General features: G+C 45.4%; 1 protein-coding gene and 1 non-coding gene across 2 annotated transcripts in view; both read left to right on the top strand.

The window, feature by feature from the left end:
- CDR2 (cerebellar degeneration related protein 2) overlaps nt 1–21,725 on the top strand; it is a 39,024-nt gene extending 17,299 nt beyond the window's left edge. Inside the window, exons 3-5 of the mRNA XM_054714413.1 lie at nt 16,851–16,999; nt 18,365–18,526; nt 19,835–21,725. Of these exons, the coding sequence (XP_054570388.1) occupies nt 16,851–16,999; nt 18,365–18,526; nt 19,835–20,669 (1,146 nt within the window). The 3' untranslated portion in view covers nt 20,670–21,725. The remainder of the gene's footprint in view (nt 1–16,850; nt 17,000–18,364; nt 18,527–19,834) is intronic.
- On the top strand, nt 2,948–3,070 carry LOC129148903 (small nucleolar RNA SNORA26). Its single transcript, XR_008555934.1, has one exon. It is a non-coding gene; the product is annotated as a small nucleolar RNA SNORA26 (small nucleolar RNA).
- Nucleotides 21,726–23,588: the final 1,863 nt, after the last annotated feature.

Below are 23,588 nucleotides of genomic sequence, written 5' to 3'. Positions count from 1 at the left end.
GTTGGGAGTGACCCAGCTTGCAGGGGAGGGCAGTTGGCGGCAACCAGGCCTTCAGGGGCGGGCATTTGGGTGTGACCAGGCCGGCAAGGGAGGGCAGTTGTGGGGGACCAGGCCTGCAGGGGAGGGTAGTTGGGGGTGACCAAGCTGGCAGAGGAGGGCAGTTGGGGTATCAGGCCGGCAGGGGAGGGCAGTTAGGGGTGACTAGACCTGTAGGGGATGGCAGCTGGGGGCGACCAGGCCTCCAGGGGAGGGCACTTGGGGTGACCAGGTCGGCAGGGGAGGGCAGTTGGGGGCCATCAGGCCGGCAGGGGAGGGCAGTTGGGGGCAAGAACAGGCCAGCAGGGGAGAGCAGTTGGGGGTGAGATCAGGCCAGCAGGGGAGGGCAGTTGGGGGCGAGCAGGCCTGCAGGGGAGGGCAGTTGGGGGTGACCAGGCCTCCAGGGGAGGGCAGTTCGGGGCAAGAACAGGCTAGCAGGGGAGGGCAGTTGGGGGCGAGATCAGGCCGGCAGAGGAGGGCAGTTGGGGGCGATCTGGCTGGCAGGCAGAAGCGGTTAGGCGCCAGCAGTCCCGGATTGTGAGAGGGATGTCTGACTGCTGGTTTAGGCCCGATCCCCTAAGGAGTCCCAGATTGGAGAAGTGTAGGCCAGGCTGAGGGACACACACACACACACACACACACACACACACACACACCATGCATGAATTTCATGCACCAGGCCTCTCGTATCCTTACATTTTTTAAATTCTTTTTTCTTTCTTGCTATTATGATTTTGTGCTTTCTACTACCTTGTCTTCCAAATTACTGATTTGATTCTCTGCTTCATTTAATCTGTTGATTCCTTCTAGTTTAGTCTTCATTTCAGATATTGTATTCTTCATTTCTGACTGGTTCTTTTTTATGGTTTCTATCACTGAGTTCACCTATTCTTCCCCTAAGTTCATTGAGTATCCTTATAACCAGTTTTGAGCTCTGTATCTGGTAGATTTCTTGCCTCCATTTCATTTAATTCTTTTTCTGGAGTTTTGTCCTGTTCTTTCACTTGGCCATGTTTCTTTATCTCCTAATTTTGGCTGTCTTCCAGTGTTTGTTTCTCTATATAGGTTGATCTGCTAGATCTCCCCATCTTGGCAGGGTAACCATATGTAGTAGGTGTCCTCTGGAGCCCAGGGGCATAGTCTTCCTGGTCACCTGAGTGGTGCTCCAGGGGTGTCCCTTGTGTGGGTTGTGTGTGCTCTCCTGTTGTAATTGAGCCTTCATTGCTGTTGGCACATCAATGGGTGGATGGACCCTCAGGCTAACTGTCTGCAGGAAGGTCTGATGCTTTTGTAAAAGTACCCAGGCAGCCCTGACAAGTTTGTCTCAGTGGTTACAGCGTCAACCCTAGAAACAAAGGGTTGTGGGTTCGATTTTCAGTCAAGGTTCCTCAGTGCAGGTTCAGGCCCCAGCCCCGGTCAGGGCACATGCAGGAGGCAACCAGTTGATGACTCTCTCTCACATCAGTGTTTCTCTCTCTCCCCCTTCTCCCTCTCTTTCACTCTCTCTCTCTAAATATCAATGGAAAAAATATCCTCAGGCGAGGATTAAAAAAAATTGCCCTACTAAAGGGTACCCATTAGATACCTATAGCCTAATTCCCTGCTAAAAGATGGCCCTTGTAAGAAAAACAAAAAAAACAAAAAAAACAAAAAAAAAAAAAAAAAAAAAAAAAAAAGATGGCCCTTGTATTATGTGTCTCTTATCACTACAACCTTTGGGAGCCCCTAAATTTTATAAGGGCTGTTTTCTTAATTCAAATCTTATGTCAGTTGTTTTTTTCTAAGTAAATTCTTTTATTGAAATACTAGAGGCCCGGTGCATGAAAATTCATGAACTGGAGGGGGAATCCCTCAGCCCGGCCTGCCTTCTCTCACAGTCTGGGAGCCCTCAGGGGCAGGAGGTGACCTGGCGATCAGGGGAAGGCGACACCCCATCACACCTCTGCTTTTGCCACCGCCGGCAGCGCAAGCCTCGGCCGGCCCTGGTTACCTGTGCCTCGGGCCAGCCCTGGGCTCAGTGGACTGGGGGACTCCAGAGGCAGGCGCACGGAGCAGCCGCGCTCCTGCCGCCCTGGCAGGGCTGAGAGGAGTGGGCGCCACCATCTTGTAGCTGTGGGTGCCGCCATCTTTGAAGGCGAGGCAGCAATTAGCATATTCCCTCCTTATTGGCTGTGGGTGTCTCCATCTTTGCAATGGTATGAGGGTTAATTAGCATATTCCCTCTTTATTAGATAGGATACATACAGAAGAAAAAGCATAAATCCTTAGTATATAGTTCAGTGAATTTTTATAAAGTAAACATACCCTGAAACCAACACCCAGATAAGAAATGGGAATTTTATCAGCTCTTCCAGTCACCATGCCCACTAACCAGCATTCTAACACCCTAGATTAGGTTAGCCTGTTTTTGAACTTTACATTAATGGAATCACTTGTACAAGTTTTAAACTAACTTTTCAGAATGTTTATTGGGAGTTTTCTTAATTAGAAAAGTAATACATGATTATTTTTAAATTTAGAAAAATATGTAGTCGAAAATCAGAGTCAGTTCTTATCCCACCAACCCAGAGAAATTTTAAATGAGACAGTTAAGAAAAATGGTCCTTGACACACTACTCATGGTGAATGAAGAATAGTGCAGCCTTAACAGGTTTGGCTGAGTGGATTGAGCGTTGGCCAGTGGACTGAAGGGTCCTGGGTTCAATTCTGGTCAAGGGCACTTACCGTGGTTGCAGGTTCCCTGGCCCTAGTCGGAGTGCATGCAGGAGGCAAGCAATCAATGTGCCTCTCTCACATCAATGTTTCTATCTCTCCATCTCTCTTCCACTCTCTAAAAAAAAAAGAAAATCAAAGGAAAAACATCCTCGTGTGAGGATTAACAACAAAAAAAGAATAGTGCCACCCATTTACTATGCCCTTTTAAGGTTGACGGCAGTGCCTTAAGAGGCTAACACAGAAGGGTAAATTAAGTCTCCGTAAAACCCAGAGAAGAGATGGTAAAACTCCTCTTTGGATCCTGTCTGAAGTCACAGCTGGGGGGAAAAAAAAGAATAGTGCAAATACTAGGTGACTGGTGAAAAATACTAACATAAAACTCCCCAAACTATGACTCGTTATGGAAACAGACAACTAGGAAACTGTCAAAGGGCATTTCTAAATAGAACTAACTACAAGTTGGCTTTCAAAAACTGTCAGAGGGTTTCAAACAATCCTTATAAAAATTGATCAATATTATGTTGGGCATCATTTTTAATGTAAAAAGATTAAATTGTTGAAAGTAATGATTGACTTCAGAGACACCTCTAGCCTTTGTCACTTTTCATTCAGTGTTAATCTGAGCAGCTAATTTTTCAAGAATTCAGAACAAATTTTTCCCCAGATGAGAAAGAGGAAAGAAGCTTTGGAGAGTAATGAGATCTGACACCCTCAGACAAAATCAGATTCTCTTCAAGTGCCTAGAATCATAGAAGCAGCCTCCACAGCCTTTTATTTGTGTTGCTTCTCTTCTTGGAACCTTCATTATCCCCACAGGAGTTGTCCCTCCCACTCAGAGTAATCTGGCCTATAAAAAAGAATGAAATCTTACTATTTGGGACAGCATGGATGGGCCTACAGGGTATTATGCTAAGTGAAATAAGCCAGTCAGAGAGAGAGAAATACCATATAATCTCACATGTGGAATCTAAAGAACAAAATAGGAGAAACCAAGATGGCAGCATAGGTAAACACTTAAACTGCTGCCTCGCACAATTTCAAAACTACAACTAAAAGACAAAATGGACATCATCCAGAACCACAGGAAGGCTGGCTGAATGGAAATTCTACAACTAGAAGGAAAGAGAAAAGCACACTGAGACTCAGAGGAGCTGCAGGAGGCAGAGGTACTGAAAAGCGCGCGTGGAGAGGACTGGCAACTGAGTGCACGGCTGGCTTTCTCAAGCGGGAGGGAGACAAAAGCTCCTAATTGCACTGAACTCCAGTTCCGGGCAAGACTCTGGGGACCCAGACTCATGGGGTGAAACTGGACTGTCAGGAAAGAGAAAAGCACACTGAGACTCAGAGGAACTGCGGAAGGCAGAGGTACCGAGGCACACGCGCAGAGAGGGCGGGCAACTGAGTATGTGGTTGGGAAACTGTTCTGAACTCCAGTTCCAGGCAAGACTCTGGGGACCAGACTCATTCGGGGAGAAACTGGACTGTCTGGCAGCGGTGGAACTCGAGGGCGTCTTTTAGAGGTGCTTGCAGCGATTACCATGGGACACTGAGACACAGGGGCCTCATAGGGCAGGGCTGACGGGAAAACAATGCTATCTGCTCCGCCCTGAGACTCCGCCCCATCCAAGCTGAGCACAGAGGCTTTTGCAAGTCTTGCCTCATAAGGGTGTCTCCAGCACAGTTCTCCCAGTGTAGACACAGCTGATCCTCACAGCCAATTGGCCTGGAGGTCAATTCCTCCCAGTGATACCAACAACAATCAAGGCTTAACTACAAAAAGACTGTGCACACAGCCCACAAAGGGGTGCACCAAAAGTGTCCACCTCAGGTAACTGGGGAGGCTGAGCCACTGGGCCCTATAGGACACCTAGCACACAAAGCCACTCTATCAACTCAGGGAAGCAGCGAAAATGCGGAGACAAAGAAACAGATCACAAATGAAAGAAATGGAGGAAAGCAAACGACTGGATATAGAGTTCAAAACCATGGTTATAAGGTTTGTCAAGAATTTTCTAGAAAAGGCTGATAAATTTAGCGAGACCCTTGACAATATGAAAAAGGACCAACTAGAAATTAAGCATACACTGACTGAAATAAAAAATATTATACAGAGATCTAACAGCAGACTAGAGGATCGTAAGAATCAAAGTTTTGAAATACAAAGAAGCAAAAAACCCTCAACCAGAGAAGCAAAAAGAAAAATGAATTCAAAAATATGAAGATAGTGTAAGGAGCCTCTGGCACAACTTCAAGCACACCAACATCAGAATTATGGGGGTGCCAGAAGAAGAGAGAGAGCAAGATACTGAAAACCTATTTGAAGAAATAATGACTGAAAACTTCCCCCACCTGGTGAAAGAAATAGACTTACAAGTCCAGGAAGCGCAGAGAACCCCAAACAAAAGGAATCCAAAGAGGACCACACCAAGACATAATTAAAATGCCAAGAGCAGAAGACAGAGAATATTAAAAGCAGCAAGAGAAAAACAGTTAGTTACCTACAAGGGAGCACCCATATGATTGTCAGCTGATTTCTCAACAGAAACTATGCAGGCCAGATGGGAGTGGCAAGAAATATTCAAAGTGATGAATAGCAAGAACCTACAACCAAGATTACTCTACCCAGCAAAGCTATCATTCAGAATTGAAGGTCAGATAAAGAGCTTCACAGATAAGAAAACGCTAAAGGAGTTCATCAACACCAAACCAGTATTATATGAAATACTGAAAGGTATTCTTTAAGAAGAGGGAGAAGAAGAAAAAGATAAAGATAAAAATTATGAACAACAAATATATATCTATCAACAAGTGAATCTAAAAATCAAGTGAATAAAAAAATCTGATGAACAGAATAAACTAGTGAATATAATAGAATCAGGGGCATAGAAAGGGAGTGGACTGACAATTCTCGGGGGGGGGAAGGGGTGTAGGGGTGCAGGAAGAGACTGGACAAAAATCGTACACCTATGGATGAGGACAGTGTGGGGGAAGTAAGGGCAGAGGTGGGGGTGGGAACCGGGTGGAGGGGAGCTATGGGGGGAAAAAAGAGGAACAATTGTAATCTGAACAATAAAGACTTATTAAATTTAAGAAAATAAATAAAATAAAGAACAAAATAAATGAAGAAACAAAACTGAAACAGACTCATAGATACAGAGAACAGACTGATGGTTGCCAGAGGGGAAGAGGGATTGGTGTGAAGAAGGTGAAGGGTAAGAAGTGCAAATTGGTAGTTGCAGAATAGTCATGGGGATGTAAAGTACAGCATAGGGAATACAGTTAATAATATTGTGATAACTGTATGGTGCCAGGTGGGTACTGGAAATATTGGGGGAACACTTTGTAAAGTATATGATTGTCTTAACCACTATGCTGTACACCTGAAATTAATATAAAATAATATTGAAAGTAAACTGAAATTGAAAAATAAATAAATTTTAAAAAACAACAAAGGGTAGCCATAGCCAGTTTTGCTCAGTGGATAAGAGCATCGGCCTGTGGACCAGAGGGTTCCAAGTTCGATTCTGGTTTAAGGGCACATACCTTGGTTGCAGGCTCCTCGGCCCAGGCCCTGGCCCTGGTCAGGGCTGGTGCAGGAGGCAGCCAATCATTGTGTTTCTCTCACATTGATGTTTCTCTTTCTTTCCCTCTCTCCCACTCTCCCTAAAGATCAATGGGGGGAAAAATATCCTCAGGTGAGGATTAATGAAACAAAAAATAGAAATCAAATCTTAACCCTTTGCACTCGGATGTCGAGTGTGACTCAACACGGTAGCATTAGAATAAAGGAATCGAGAAAAAAGCAAGCGAGTGCAAAGGGTTAAAAAAAAATAAAAGGGTAAAAGAAAAGAACAAAGTAGTCTGGTCTTTCAAGGTATCCTTTTAAGAGCTCATGTCTTTGGAAATTTTAAAGTATTTTGTGCTTCCTTTACTAAAGGTATCAATATTTTACTGTATGTTTTACTCTCTCACTTTCAAAAGTGAGATTAGGTGTGGTTTTTATTTTCACATTCATGCTTCCCTCCCCCCCCCCTTTAAATTTCCTACAGGCTAAATAATAATATTTTAATCAGGGTAAAAAGGTTTTTCAAAGGTAATAGGAAATTTCTTCAGTATTTTGGAAACTCATTTTGATACTAAATTAAGAGGATTTGGGCTTAAGTCTTAATATAAGAATAATCCCAACATTGCATAAAAGCCAAATTTCCATTCCATTCCTTAGGCATTTTTAGTTTGGGTTGTTGCTGGGACTGACCAGTAGACCATGAGTGACGAATGAATGGATTACCCTGACACATGTTTCTGTGAAAGAGAGGGCTAAGGGACTGCTTGGTTATAGGAACCAAACAGTCCCATTCACGTGTCTCCTTAGCCCCATTCACCTGCCTCCTTAGGCTTTTATTGTAACAACAGCTTAAACTAAAATTAACCTCTAGATACTATTAGCAGGGTAAGTATCCTTGAGAAAACACATATCGTGTCTTTAAAACAAGGACATTTTGAAGTCTAAACATAAAGATTCCAGTAAAACACCCAAGGCTCAGACTTGTTTGGAAAAGTCAAGGCAGGTGCCCTGACCGGTTTGGCTCAGTGGATAGAGCGTCGGCCTGTGGACTCAAGGGTCCCGGGTTCGATTCCGGTCAAGGGCATGTACCTTGGTTGTGGGCACATCCCCAGTAGGGGGTGTGCAGGAGGCAGCTGACGGATGTTTCTAACTCTCTCTCCCTTCCTCTTTGTAAAAAATCAATAAAATATATATTTTTTTTAAAAAGTCAAGGCAAGGTCTGCTGCCTTCGGCAAGGTCCCCTAGGAGCCCCTGACCTTTCAGAGAATCCTCCTTACGGACATTCTAACCAAGCCCCGTGCTTCCCATATCTTGTGTCTGTGTTTTCCTGGATTCTAGCTCGGTTCTACAATTGCAAATCCTATCTAATAAAAGGATAATATGCAAATTGACCGTACCTCCGCTACACCCACAAGCCACGCCTACTAGCCAATCAGGAGTGAGTATGCAAATTAACCCAACCAAGATGGCTGCAGCCATGGAGCTGCAGCAAGCAGGAGGCTTGGGTTTCCCTGGCAATGGAGGAAGCCAAGCTCCCATAGCCCTGGCCTGCCTTGGCCTCAGCTACAAAGTTTCAATTATAGAAGATAAATAAACCCCAGATACCAGGGCCTCTGCTTGGGTCACCGGGGGGCGTGGCCAGCCTGCAAACCACCCAGGCCCCTCGCCCAGGCCGCCCCACGCCCGAAGGGAAACCCCACCCTGATCCGGGACACCATTCAGGTCAAACCAGCTGGCCCCCACCCGTGCACCAGGCCTCCATCCTATCTAATAAAAGGGTAATATGCAAATTGGCCATCACTCCAACACACAAGATGGCTTCCCCCATGTGGACAAAGATGGCTGCCCCCATGTGGACACAAAATGGCCATGACAAGATGGCCAGCAAGGGAGGGCAGTTGGGAGGGACCAGGTCTGCAAGGGAGGGCAGTTGTGGGCCATCAGGCCAGCAAGGGAGGGCAGTTGGGGGTGATCAAGCCTGCAGTAGAGGACAGTTAGGGAGGGACCAGTCCAGAAGAGGAGGGAAGTTGGGGGCAACCGGGCCTGCAGGGAAGGGCAGTTGGGAGGGACCAGTCCTGCAGGGGAGGGCAGTTAGAGGTGACCAGGCCTTCAAGGGAGGGCAGTTAGGGGTGACCAGGCCTGCAGGGGATGGCAGTTAGGGGCAATCAGGCTGGCAGGGGAGCAGTTAGGCATCAATCAGGCTGTCAGTGGAGTGGTTAGGGGTGATCAGGCTGGCAGGCAGAAGCGGTTAGGGGCAATCAGGAAGGCAGGCAGTTAGGATCCAGCAGTCATGGATTGTGAGAGGGATGTCCCTTGAGGGGTCCCAGATTGAAGAGGGTGCAGGCTGGGCTGAGGGCCAAACCCCACCCCCCATGCATGAATTTCATGCACCGGACCTCTAGTAGTTAATATAATCCTGTAGGCCTTCCTTTTTCATACATTTGCCTCATTTGTGAAGGTGGCCTATTTTGTAGCTTTTGTGCATAACCTGAACCTTGTGCTAATAGTTGAGGTGACCTTCTGTACAAATTTTAAGACATGTGAGATAACTCACTGCACTTAAACTTTGATAATCTTGCCTGTAAGTTGACATTTTTGCTACCCCCATGTTCTCCCACTGTTTGCCTAAATGTCTCCCTTTCCCCTGTTTAATACAGCAAATACTTTTGTACATGAACTCTTTTTGGCACTTGAATTTTAGGATCCAGTCAGATTCATTTGAAACTGTGTATCAAAGATTCTGAATTGAGAAAACCAGAACATTAGAAGCATATCTGTGTTCCTTTAAGGGTAGGAAATGAACTAATCCGTTTCCTTCTACATTCAGAAAAAATGACAAGTGCTCATTTGAAGTTTCAGAAAGCAAGCCTTAAAGCAGCATCTGACTGTGTAGACTTCTGATTCTCTGGCCTTAAGTCAGTATTTGCTGAGAGATCTAATAATTTCTCTTTTAAGTTGCTGACCAATTTGGACTCATTTGCTAGGTAACCAATCACAGATTCTTGGAGAAGTGAAGGGTTTTCTGCTTAGTTTTAATAAGATTAAACTCCGACCACGTGAAAACAAGCTCCCTGCCATTTTTTGGATTATCTTTAAAGCCAAGTTCTGTAAGAGCAAAGTATCACAAGGTCTTCCTAAGTGGTTTCATTTTGTTTTTATCACAGGCTTTAACAAAAAAAACAAAAAAAAAAAATGATTGATTTGAGAGAGAGAGAGAGAAACATCAGTTTGTTGTCCCACTTATTTATGTATTCATTGGTTAATTCTTGTATGTGCCCTGATCGGGGATCGATCTAGCAACCTTGGTGTATCAGGACAATGCTCCAACCAACTGAGCTCCCCAGCCAGTGCTATCACATACATATCAAACGAGGAGGTCTTACTGTCGTTTTTCAAATAGCCTCTTTGTGCTTAGTTGCATATTGACGTGTTTCCTTTACATTGGCCATAACTAATTTGAGCATCTTGAAAAAGGGGCAACAACTTGGAACTCACATAATGGCTGGTAGGGATTGTAAATGACTCTCCTTCAGATTACTGAGGCATATGTGTGCTGTGGGCATAAATATGTGGAAATAATCTGAAAATGCAACAAGAGGGCAGAGAATTAGTGGCTAATAGAGTCTTTTTCTAAGAGGGCTATAACCAAAGTCCTTCTCAAAACCTTTAAGCCTCTGGACATGTCACAGTCTGAGTTGTACAAAGCATGACCTGCTATTGTGAAGCGAGGTCTAGAAATGGCCATTCAGCCAGTATTTTTTAGGTCTCTACTGTGTGTCAGAAATTGTGCTAAATGGGCCACATATATAAGGGGAGGTTTAGAAAGACAATGACATTGCTCGGCTGGTATGCCTCAGTGGTCGAGTGTCGACCTATGTATGAACCAAGAGGTCATCAGTTGGATTCCCGTCAGGGCACATGCCTGGGTTGCAGACCCGATCCCCCCAGTCGGGGGCATGCAGGAAGTAGCCAATTGATGTTTCTCTCTATCGCTCTCCCTTTCTCTCTCAAATCAATAAAAACATTAAAGGAAGAAAGGAAGAAAGACCTTAGCCAGTTTGGCTCAGTGGATAGAGCGTTGGCCTGCGGACTGAAGGGTCCTGGGTTCGATTCCTGTCAAGGGTACATGTCCAGATTGCAGGCTCGATCCCCGATGGGGAGGGGGTAGTGCAATGATTCTCTCTCTCATTGATGTTTCTATCTCTCTCTCTCCCTCTCTGGAATCAATAAAAATATATACTTAAAAATATATATGACATTACTAAGTAAACAGTTCAGTGACTTATTATGGTGTTCAGTGTTTTGAGGGAAATGACTAGGGTGCCTTGGGAGAAGTAGTCTGAAGAGGCTTTAGAGAAAGGCCTGAAGGGTAACTGGGGCTCTTGACTACTTTTGTGTCATGCATCCCTTTGGACGTCTGCTGAGGCCTGTATGTTCCCCTCAGAATACACACCATACAAAGAATTGTACCAGGAATCTATTCTTGAATGACTGTCAAAATGCTGGCAAAAAGGGATGTGTGATTAGTAATAGGTGTGTCTTTATGAATACATTAATGGCAGTCTAAAAACTGTAATTTCAAATAGTGATAAGTGTAACCAGTAAATCAAGATTTCTGCTGCAACGATTAGTGAGATATGAAAATATCATTGTTTCTATTGGTGAATTCCTAGATTCCTATTGGTGGTGAATGCCACCATTCATAATTGAAGGAAATGCTAAATTTCATTTAGAAGTTAGTGAAGATGAAGGTGTAACTTTCCCCACATCCAAGTTTACAAGACCCTCTCAATTTTATCCATGAACTCCAGGTTAACTGCTGGATTAGAAAGAGCCAGCAGGTGAACGGAGAGTAGGGTAAAGGTCTTAACCCTTTGCACTCGGATGTCGAGTGTGACGACATGGTTAGCAGTAGAATAAAGGAATCGAAAAAAGCAAGCGAGCCGAAACCGGTTTGGCTCAGTGGATGGAGCGTCGGCCTGCGGACTCAAGGATCCCGGGTTCGGTTCCGGTCAAGGGCATGTACCTTGGTTGCGGGCACATCGCTGGTGGGGGGTGTGCAAGAGGCAGCTGATTGATGATTCTCTCTCATCAATGTTTCTGACTCTCTATCCCTCTCTCTTCCTCTCTGTAAAAAATCAATAAAATCTATTAAAAAAAAAAAAAAAAAAGAAAGAGCCAGCAGGTGAACGGAGAGTAGGGTAAAGGTCTTAACCCTTTGCACTCGGATGTCGAGTGTGACGACATGGTTAGCAGTAGAATAAAGGAATCGAAAAAAGCAAGCGAGCCGAAACCGGTTTGGCTCAGTGGATAGAGCGTCAGCCTGCGAACTGAAAGGTTCCAGGTTCGATTCCGGTCAAGGGCATGTATCTTGGTTGCGGGCACATCCCCAGTAGGGGGTGTGCAAGAGGCAGCAGATCGATATTTCTCTCTCATCGATGTTTCTAACTCTCTATCCCTCTCTCTTCCTCTCTGTAAAAAATCAATAAAATATATTTAAAAAAAAGAAAAAGAAAAAAGCAAGCGAGTGCAAAGGGTTTTAAAGGACAAGGAACCATGAGTTAGGCAGCTCCAAAATTTTAGGGTAAATGTACCTGCTGAGTGTGAAATAAGGAAGACAATAGCTAACAGATGAAACTGGAAAAAACATTTAAGAGACAGTTGGGGAAGTATTAACACTGAAACATGAGAGATGATATAAAGGAATTATTATAGTTTTTAGGTATGATTAGAATTGTGGTTAAATTAAAAGTGTATCTTAGAAATATATAGATATGTATACTTGAATTAGATGTCTTAGGTTTGCTTTAAAATGATTGAAGATGAGAAATATGAAAGCGATGAAACAAGAGTGACTGTTTTGATAATTGTTGAAACTGGATGGTGGGTAGATGGAGGTTCATTAAACCATTTTCTCTGCATTTACGTATGTTTGAAATTATCCATAATAGAAAGTTTAATAACGTAGTAGATAAGATTAGCCGTCTGTAAAGACTCAATATTTGGGTGGGCTGAGAATTTAGGAAGAAGCACTCGAGGTTAAGGTAAGTGGTATGTAATTTCAGAGGATTATGATTCTAAAAACATCAAAATATAACATGGTAGAGAATGCTACTGTATACAGTTAATATATAGCCTAATCTTTTCTAAAAATATGTTTTTATTGATCTCAGAGAGGAAGGGAGAGGGAGAGAAAGATAGAAACATCAGTGATGAGAGACAATCATTGATCGGCACACCCAACACTGGGGATCAAGCCTGCAACCTGGGCATGTGCCCTGACTGGTAATTGAACCATGATCTCCTGGTACATGTGTCGACACTCAACTACTGAGCCACTGCTGGGCTGTAGCCTAATCTTAATGACTAACTGCAACTAAACTAAGTTCTCAGAAGGGAAATGGTTAGGTTAAGCTTCAGAATTGTTGCCCTGGCTAAATAACCCGGTAGGTTAGAGCAGTGGTCGGCAAACCATGGCTCGGGAGCCACATGCGGCTCTTTGGCCCCTTGAGTGTGGCTCTTCCACAAAATACCATGGCCTGGACGAATCTATTTTGAAGAAGTGGCATTAGAAGTAGTTTAAGTTTAACAAATTTGGCTCTCTAAAGAAATTTCAATCGTTGTACTGTTGATATTTGGCTCTGTTGACTAATGAGTTTGCCGACCACTGGGTTAGAGCATCATCTGATACACCAAGGTGTATTGGATCCCCAGTCAGGGCATATGCAAGAAACACCCAATAAATGCATAAATAAGTGGAACAACAAATCAATGTTTTTCTTTCAAGTCAATCAATTAAAGTATTTTTTAGCCCTAGTCGGTTTGGCTCAGTGGATAGAGCATCAGCCTGCAGACTGAAGGGTCCTGGGTTCAATTCCAGTCAAGAGCATATGCCCGAGTTGCAGGTTCAATCCCCAGTAGGGGGTGTGCAGGAGGCAGCCAACCAATGATCCTCATCATTAATGTTTCTATCTCTCTCTTCCCACCTCTGAAATCAATAAAAATATATTTAAAAAAATTTTTTTTCATTATTATTTATCCAAGTGAATGCTTCTATCTCCCAGATCCAAGAAAAGGACATTGGGGGAGGGGAAGCTTCCAGGATTTTCTACATCCAAAATCAATATTTCTCTAATAATTGTGATCCATGAACCACTTGTACTGACATCACCTGGGTTTTTGCTAAAAATGCAGAATTCTGGCTTTACTTCAGTCTCGCTGAATGAGAATTCTAGGGGAAAGGGCCCAGGTTTCTATATTTCAGTAATCCTCCAGATGAATCTTGGCACATGTAAAGTTTGAAACCTGGAACTACATAAAGATGACAATAGCTGCCTCTTATTGAACAGTTTTTTCATATGCCGGATACCATGTTGAACCCTTTACAGCTGTAGCACCTTTTTGAGGTAGATGATAAGGTGATCTCACCTTAGAAAAATTCATTTACTCGTTGAAAGTCATCCAGGCAAAGTGGGACCTCACACCACATTCTGATCCTAAAGCCTGTGCTCGTAGCCACTAGCCCACTGTCTCCCATTAGGCCGTCTCTACTCGGAGCCTTTGCCCACCCAAAGGCTTCTGTGGGAATTGGCTTCTCACCTGCCCTCTATGGAGTAGCTGTGTCCTGCAGAAGACAGGAGTATTTCCGTCACTGGCAGGAACAGTTCCTGTTGTAAATTAGTATTTAGTGTCTGGTCCATGCATTAGCCTTCTTTTAAGTTGTGGATTGGTCCCAAAGAGTACTTGAGACTTAATACTTGGTATAAAGTAACTTGAAATTTTTCTGCAACTATTATATATTTTCCTGTGATTCTAAACCTTTTTTTACTCCAGTATTCCTCCAAGAGATTGAACACATTCCTGTCAGTGACAGGAATCTGCTGTGACATTGCTAGCCAGAGGACAAGATTCAGGGCCCCCCGGCAGTTCTGAAAGGCTTCTCCCAAGAGACTCCACGGTCAGGGTCCCAGGGACCAGGAGAGCCAGTGGGGCTAGAAGCAAAGGGTAGGCACAGACTCGACGGGGATGATGCCCTGTGCTGCTTACCCCCTTTCATTAGCACCTACAAGTAGGTGTGAACCGCCCTTCAACCTCTCTGGTACAATTCTGAACCCAGAAGGGTTATCAAACAAGATTTTTTCCTCAAGTTTGCAGCAATTTTTTTTTGGCAGCAAACCTTGAACTGAGACTATTTATGCTCCTTACCATACTTGTTGATACAGAAATATTAGTGCTTGATTACAGAGTGTTACCCAGACCTCACTGGGGGTATTATAAAGTGTGTGTGGCATGTGCCATGTTGTCTTTCAAAATTTTAAAGAATTTTCCAAAAACACTTTTGGCCCCAAGAGTTTAGATGAGAAAGTTGAAATTGTGAGAGTTGATTTCTCAACACATTGCTCCCAAGTTATGTGACTAGATTTGAAAAAAGGCCATGTGTGTTCTTCCAGCTCTGTTACACTGCTGTTTAACGAGCCCATTGATATCATTTATCCTGCTGTTTGAAAAGCCGGTTAGCTCTGCAAATACTTGTATCCTGTATAATAAAAGCCTAATATGCAAATCAACCTAACGGCAGAATGACTTGTTGCTACGACACTCACTGACCACCAGGGGGCAGATGCTCAACATAGGAGCTGCCTCCTGGTGGTCAGTGCGCTCCCACAGGGGGAGCACCGCTTAGCCAGAAGCTGGGCTCATGGCTGGCAAGCACAGCGGCAGTGGCAGGAGCCTCTCCTGCCTCCACTGCAGGCGGGAGGTAAGGAGCAAGGGGTACCAGACTGCAAGAGCCCCGGACTGTGAGAGGGATGTCTGACTGCTGGGCTGAGGGAGTTCCCCACTTCCCCCCCCCCCCCGCCGCCACCCCCAGTGCACAAATCTCGTACACCAGGCCTCTAGTAGCTCTATAAAAAGCCTCAAGAAACGTGTTTTTAAAGTAATATATTTGGTCTGTTGCCATTTGGTCATTGTAATGCTTCAGACTTACCTTTTTTCTTTCCAGAGAAGTCCTATAAATATTTCATTTGGAATTTTACTGTTTCTGTGTCTTCAGGTGCAGTCGAATAGGAAATCAAAGTAACTGAATGCCGAGGCATTAGACTATGATTATTCCCCTTATCCTTGCCATTTAGAAAGCAGTTTAGCAGCACCAAAATAACTAATTTTTCATGAATAAGGATTATGGTGATAACATTCTCAGAATTAAGAATAACAAGTATTTGAAAAAAAAAAAGAATAAGTATTTGAATAATGAGCTAAAATATCTCTTTCTGGTTAAATCAATATTATCACCATATCCCCTCCAGTTTTGTTTTACTTAGAGAAAAAGAAAATTATTTTTTCCCAAGTGAAAATCACCTGAAATCCTCCACTTTAGGCTTTCTTATTTCTGCAAAACATGAAACTTTTGCTTAAACATGATCATGTTTTCTGTGCCTTTTCTTTCTCTTTGAGATCATTTTTTCTCACGAGATTTTTCCTACTGAGTGTGAATTCTGCATGTTGTGTGCTTTGTAAGGCTTGACTGCCCTCAGGGATGCACAGGAGGTTGGTAAGCACTAGGGGAACTAAGTGTGTAGAGCATGGCCTGGACTCACCTCCTCTGAAGACAGGTAGCTTAATTGGGACTTAAAGTTCCTCTTTTCATAAAATAAACCTGTGGTATTGTGGTGTAATAGAAATTATATTGCCTGGCTGGTGTGGCTCATGAACCAGGAGGTCACAGGTCAATTCCCGATCAGGGCACATGCCCAGGTTGCAGGCTTGATCCCCATTAGGGGGCGTGCAGGGGGCAGCCAATCAATGATTTTCTCTTATCATTGATGTTTCTCCCTCCTCTCCCTTCCTCTCTGAAATAAATAAAAATATATTTTTTTAAAGAAATTATATATTTGTCCCCAGTTCCTGGCACAGAGCTCGTAAAACCCTTGGAATGTCTGACTGGTAGGATTTAGACTGGTTGCCAGAGAAAGGCTAGAACTCTCAGCCCAGCTCCAGCCTCTGGGGGGGAGGGGACAGGGACGGGAGATTGCACTCAGGCACCAATGGCGACATGGTGATGATCTAATCAGACATACCTCTAATGAGGCTTTGATGAAACTCTGAAACGAGGTGCTAGGAGGGTGGGTTGTGTGTCTGGAGAGGGTGTGGACACTGCACCCTCCTCCAGCCCCACAGTTTGCTCTGTCATCTCTTCTTTTTAGCTGTTCCTGAGTTGATTCCTTTATAAATAAACCAGTAAATGCATGTGAAGTGCTTTCTTGAGTTCTGTGAATTGTTGTAGCAAATTATTGAACCTAAGGGGAGGTCATGGGAACCTCCAAATTTTAGCTGGTTGACCGGAAGTACAGGCAGCCATGGGACTTGCATCTGAAGTGCAGGCAGTTTTGTGAGACTCAGCCCTCACAACCTGTGGGGTCACTAACTCCAGGGAGTTTGTGTCAGAATTGCATTGCATGTCCCCCAGTGGTACTGGAGGGCAGCAGGTGTCTCATGTGTTCACTGTGTGACTGGGTGCATCCACCTTCTCTTCCAGCACCTGACCAAGCAGGTGGAGCTCCTGCGGCAGATGAATGAGCAGCATGCGAAGGTTTATGAGCAGCTAGATGTCACAGCAAGGGAGCTGGAAGAAACAAATCAAAAGCTTGTTGCTGACAGCAAGGCCTCACAACAGAAAATTCTGAGGTAAACTTTCTAAAATTCATTGAGGAAGCCCAGGGTGCAGGAGTCATCCTATCTAATAAAAGAGTAATATGCAAATTGACTGTACCTCTGCCACACCCACAAGCCACGCCCACCAGCCAGTCAGGAACGAGTATGCAAATTAACCCAGCCAATATGGCTGCAGCCACAGAGAGAGCAGGAGGCTTGGGTTTCCCCGGCAATGGAGGAAGCCAAGCTTTCCACCTGCCCAGGCTGGCCCAGGCCTCTGCTTAAGGCTACAAAGTTTCAATTATAGAAGATAAAAATCCCAACAAAAATGGCCCCAGCCATGGAGCAAGCAGGAGGCTTGGCTCCGCTCAAGGCTACAAAGTTTCAATTATAGAAGATAGATAAATCCCAGATATCAGGGCCTTTGCTTGGGTTGCCGGGGGGCGTGGCTGGCCTGCAAACCACCACAGGCCCCTCACCCAGGCCGCCCCACACCCCAAGGGAACCCCCACCCTGATCCTGGACACCCTCAGGGCAAACCAGCGGGCCCCCACCCATGCACTAGGCCTCTATCCTATCTAATAAAAGAGTAATATGCAAATTGACCATCACTCCAACACAAGATGGCTGCCCCCATATGGTCAAAGATGGCTGCCTCCATGGGGACACAAGATGGCCGCCACCAGATGGCCAGCAGGGGAGGGCAGTTGGGAGGGACCAGGCCTGCAAGGGAGGGCAGTTGGGGGCGATCAAGCCTGCAGGGGAGGGCAGTTAGGGGTGGCCAGGCTGGCAGAGGAGGGAAGTTGGGGGTGACTGGGCCTGCAAAGAAGGGCAGTTGGGGGAGGCCCAGGCCTGCAGGGGAGAGCATTTGAGGGGGACCAGGCCTTCAGGGGAGGGCAGTTAGGGGTGACCAGGCTGGCAGGGGAACAGTTAGGCATCAATCAGGCTGGCAGGCAGAAGCGGTTAGGGGCAATCAGGAAGGCAGGCAGGCGAGCATTTGAGAACCAGCAGTCCTGGATTGTGAGAGGGATGTCCGACTGCCCTTTTAGGCCCGATCCTACCTGGATTGGGCCTAAACGGGCAGTCGGACATCCCTCGAGGGGTCCCAGATTGGAGAGGGTGCAGGCTGGGCTGAGGAATACACACAGCGCTCCCCCCCCCCCCGTGCACGAATTTCATGCACCGGGCCTCTAGTTTAGTATAAACTAGAATAGAGCATGATTGTCGTGGGTTTGGGTTAGTATGGGGTAAGGTTTAATTCTTTATGAGGACTAGAGACTAGGGAGCATTCCCTTCCAATTAAGAAAGCCCAGTTTGAGTGACTGGCAGCTAATCTCCTCACTGCTGTGCCCTCAATTTCATGTGACAAGCAGCAATGGCTCTGTCTGTCCCTCACAGTCTGACGGAAACAATCGAATGCCTGCAAGCCAACATCGATCACCTCCAGAGCCAAGTGGAGGAGCTGAAGTCGTCTGGCCAGGGGAGAAGGAGCCAGGGGAAGCATGGCCAAAAGTCGGCCCCCAGCTTCGCGGGTCTGAAAGAGCTGTATGACCTACGCCAGTAAGAGCCCACCCTCCACCGCGCATACGGCGAGCATCCCGCACAGTTGCCATCTGCATTCCTGTAGATTCAAAATATATTTAAGAAACGTCACGTGGCTGTTAGACCACCAGTGGTTTGAACAAAACCACTAACTGCAAATTATAGAGTTCTTGGGTATTAGCAATTTCATGGAAATTCATTTTCTAAAGTCTTGGGAGCATTATTTCCATGCTATTAATGTGCTAAATCTTAGTTTAAAATAAAATGCAGTACTTCTGATAGACTACAAATTTGGGGGTTATATTTTACATTAGAGTGAAGGAGAAAATTGAAACTTCAGTAAAACAGAAATCCCAATGAATGGTTTTTGTGCCTAAAGAAATGCCTTTATAATTTAGTTATGAGATTGAATTTTTACTTAAAACTATTTATTGAGCACCTGCTGTGGTCAGGTGCTATGCTAGACATGAAGAGTGGCAAGTAAAATAGACACAGTTCCTGCCCTCCTTCAAGGAGTTTTCCATCCCACGAGAGGTAGATGAACAAATCTTCACACAGATAAATACAGTTACAAGTTGCCAAGGATTCTGAACAGGGAGAGAGGCCAGTTCTGTGTTTGGTTGTTCTCCCGTGGCTTGGTTCATCAGATCACCTATTGAGTTGTTCCAACTGCAATACAAGTGATTCCCTCAGGCCTAACTCAGAACCCCTGGGTGTGGGTAAAAAGCTGCCAGGTGATTGTGATGTGCACTCCTGGTTAAAGACCACTGCAGCAGTGGCTGCATATTATGAACCACACGGAGAACTTTGAAAAAAGCCAAGTCCAGGCAGCAGACCATTTAGGTCAGAATCGGGGGTAGGACCCAGGCATCAATAATTTTTAAGACTACCCCAGAGAGTCTAATCTCTCCAAGGCCAAGGAACACTGGCCATTCTGGTTCCCTTGAAAGCTAATAGACTACTGGTCTTTGGGAATGGGTATTCTGGACACTTTTCATGTTTAAAAAAGTTAGTCTCAAAAATTATATTTTCACATATGTTTTATTTGCCCATGCCCACTTCACACAATTTCTTTTTAGCCACTGCTCTAATGAGGAATGGGCAAAAATTCGGTCCCTGCATTCTGATAGACTACAAATTTGGGGGTTATATTTTACATTAGAGTGAAGAAAAATATTGAAACTTCAGTAAAACAGAAATCCCAGTGAACAGTTTTTGTGCCTAAAGAAATGTCTTGACAAAATATTTAGCTGAAAAAAGTCACTACGCTTCCTCTCACCATTCTCAGTCAACTTGGTTAATATATTCTCTCCATATTTTCCCTAGACACTTTGTGTATGACCATGTGTTTGCAGAAAAGATCACTTCCTTGCCAAATCAGCCAAGCCCCGACGAAGAAGAAAACAAGCATTTGAAGAAGGCCGTGAGGACGCTGCAGGCACAGCTGAGCCTGGAGCGGCAGAGGCGCGTGGCCTTGGAGGAGGAGTACGGGCTCGTGCTGAAGGAGAACAATGAGCTGGAGCAGCAGCTGGGGGCCACTGGCGCCTACCGGGCCCGGGCGCTGGAGCTGGAGGCTGAGGTGACTGAAATGCGGCGGGTGCTGCAGTCGGAGCGTCCCTTCATGAATGGGGTTGAAAAGCTGGTGCCCGACTCCCTATTTGTCCCTTTCAAAGAGCCTGGCCAGAGCCTGCTGGAGGAGATGCTGCTGACGGTGCCCGAGGCCCAGCGCAGGCCCCTCAAGCGCAGCAGCAGTGAGACAGTGCTCAGCAGCTTGGCCGGTGGTGACATCGTGAAGGGCCATGAGGAGACCTGCATCCGGAGGGCCAAGGCTGTGAAGCAGAGGGGTGTGTCCCTGCTGCAGGAAGTGGACACACAGTATAGCGCCCTGAAGGCCAAGTACGAGGAGCTGCTGAAGAAGTGCCAGCAGCAGGAGGGGGACTCACTGTCCCACAAGGCTGTGCAGACTGCCAGGGCTCCAGTCAGGGACCCAGCTGCCAGGGACCCCCTCGCCGCTGGTGCCCCCGAGCCTGCTGGCTCCCCCACCAGCACACCGCCTCCTGAATACAAAGCGCTCTTTAAGGAGATCTTCAGCTGCATCCAAAAGACGAAGCAGGAGATTGATGAGCAGAGAATGAAATATCGTTCTCTCCCCTCCCCTTAATGGGGCCTCCAGCTCCCCTGCTCATTTCCTATCTCCCATCACCCCTCTCCCACTCAGACATGTGTTGGTAGACCCCAAAGCCTGAAGCTGCTCACTACTTTGCTTACTCAGCAAGTGTATATATACAGTGAGGAAAGAGGATGGCTCCTGATAACAGTTTCCTAACCCGTTTCCCTTTAAGCCCCACAGTAAGTCCCTCCCATGACAAACTGGCCTCTGGCTGGCACTGACTAGGCTGCCATTCTTGAGAAGCCCCAGAGCAGTGGGGGCAGAGCTGTCTCCTGGAGAGGTAGTCCTGGAGCTTCCAGAGGATGTACTGACGTGCACAGTGCCTGCTGCACTGGGAAAGGGCCGGGGAAACTATTTCACTCTTGTAACCAACTGTTGACTCTTTTTTTCTTCCAACAAACATCATTAGGAAATGTGATAAGGCGATCCCTGCTGCCTCCTGGCTTAACTTCTCAACAATGTGGAAGTCAGCCACCAACCTGAACTGTTCCCAAGCACTGTTGGATACTGTGAATTCATGAAGAAGACCATTCAGGAGGAAGTAGGGGTCTAATCCAAAGAACAGTATTAACAAGTCCTCCACACCTTTGAGTTTCCTTTGCTACCAGTCGAACTGTGACAGGTAATCCTAACAGATCTAAAGCACTGAGCACCCTGCAGAAAGGCGAGCTCTGCTTGACCCAAGTTTGCCTGTCAGCCTGCGCTCCAAAGGCCTCCACCCCACGTCCAGGTGTGTTCACGCGAAGCACAGTGTTAGGGTAGCCGAGCACACACCTCTTTCCTTCCTAAATTCCAACAAAGGGGACAAACCCCTCCTGTGCTGTCTGAGCTGCTGACCTGCCCAATGGCTACGGCTCCTGTCAGTGGTTGGGCTTGGCTGCAGGAACCCGTCTGCTGCTTTACTGAACAGTGTTGGCATCATTCTAACTGTGGAAATGGATGACTCCTCGCACTTGCATACTTTAATTTAAAACTATTTAAGAGAACGAAGGTTCTAGTAATTGTATATATTTTTCTAAAAACCAAATAAAACTACCTATGAAAATGAACAAATGGGTCTATTGCTTATTAATTTAAGCTTAAGCCATTTCACTCTTGTAACCAACTGTTGACTTTTTTTCTTCCAACAAACATCATTAGGAAATTTGATAATTTTTTTTATTATTTTCAGACAGGAAGAGAGAGAGAGAGAAACATCTGTGAGTTGCTGCCTACACATCCCCTACTGGGCATGTGCCCTGGCTGGGAATCAAACCAGCAACCCCTCGGTGCATGGGCCAACGCCCAACCAACTGAACCACTCAGGTCAGGGCTTGATAGTGAGTCCCCTCCACACCCCATTTCCTTACACAAGTCCTTGGGACTATGTAATAGCATCAGTTCTGCTCAGACTGACAAGTGTTGGTTAAAATTACTATATGATTGAAAAACATTTTCAAATTATATACTCTATAATTTTTCACTATTTTAGGAGCGTCAGACTGGGTACTGAATTAATAGCACTTGACCAGTTGATTCTCAAAACATTTTCTCATTCAGTTATAGGAAAGAAACATTATAATATTCAAACATTAAATGAGCATTGACTTCAAGAGTGTGTAAACTTAGTTATCTTGTCTTCCCTGATCTCCCAACCCATCCCCGCCCCAGAACCAACTATACAAGTTAGGTTTCTTTTTTTTTCTTTTTTTTAATTTATTATGGAAATGATTTCCCTAGAATTCTTTTTTTTTATATATATATTTTATTGATTTTTTACAGAGAGGAAGAGAGAGGGATAGAGAGTTAGAAACATCGATCAGCTGCCTCTTGCACACCCCCTACTGGGGATGTGCCCGCAACCAAGGTACATGCCCTTGACCGGAATCGAACCTGGGACCCCTGAGTCCACAGGCCGATGCTCTATCCACTGAGCCAAGCCGGTTTCGGCAAGGTTTCTTGTGTAGACTTCCAAAATACTCTGTGTATATATTAGTACACAAATCCTATCTAATAAGAGGATAATATGCAAAATAACCGTCACTTCCATCACAAAGATAGCACCCAGTCCTCTCAGCCCCGCCGGAGTCCCCCAGTCCTTGGGGACATGGGGGGAGCGGCCTGGTGGAATGCTTCACCCCAGCCTCAGAAGGCCTCTGGGCAGCGGGCATGGAGCAGCCAGGGTGGGGGGACGGAGAATGCTTGCGTCATTGCCCCGGCAACAAGGCAAGTGTTCTGCACCCAGCCGCAGATGGGCCTCTGGCCAGGCTGGGGCACGGATGGGCTTCTGGGCAGTGGAGTGGCCAGGCCCCACAGAGAGCTACTGGCGCACGGATTTGTGCGCAGGGCTACTAGTATGTTTATATGACCCATATTTTTAAACAAGTATACTATAAGCACTCTTCTGCATCTTCCATTTTTACTGAACCATGGATCTTTGAAATCATCTTTATCTGACTACATGGTCTGGGAGCACGTGAACACTGAGCAGGCGGTACGCTCATGCTTTTGTGCCTGACGAACATCATCTGTTCCTCGCTCTTGATTGGAAGAGCTTAGGCTCACTGACTATCTACATTCTTTTTTTTAAAATATATATATATATATATGTTTTTTCATTGATTTCAGAGAGGAAGGGAGAGGAAGAGAGAGATAGGAACATGAATGATGAGAATCATTGATTGGCTGCCTCCTGCATGTCCCCTACTGGGGATCAAGTCCGAAACCCAGGTATGTGCCCCTGACTGGAATCGAACCCAGAATCCTTCAGTCCACAGGCCGACGCTCTTGTCCACTGAGCCAAACCAACTAGGGCTATCTACATTCTTTATGATAGCTGTATAGTATTCCAGTTAATGGATACATATGTGTGTGTGTGTGTGTGTGTGTATGTATGTATATATATATATATATATATATATATATTCATTT

Source organism: Eptesicus fuscus, chromosome 4 (genome assembly GCF_027574615.1).
Source record: "Eptesicus fuscus isolate TK198812 chromosome 4, DD_ASM_mEF_20220401, whole genome shotgun sequence".
Lineage (NCBI taxonomy): Eukaryota > Metazoa > Chordata > Mammalia > Chiroptera > Vespertilionidae > Eptesicus > Eptesicus fuscus.
This window is presented reverse-complemented; position numbering and strand designations above follow the sequence as displayed.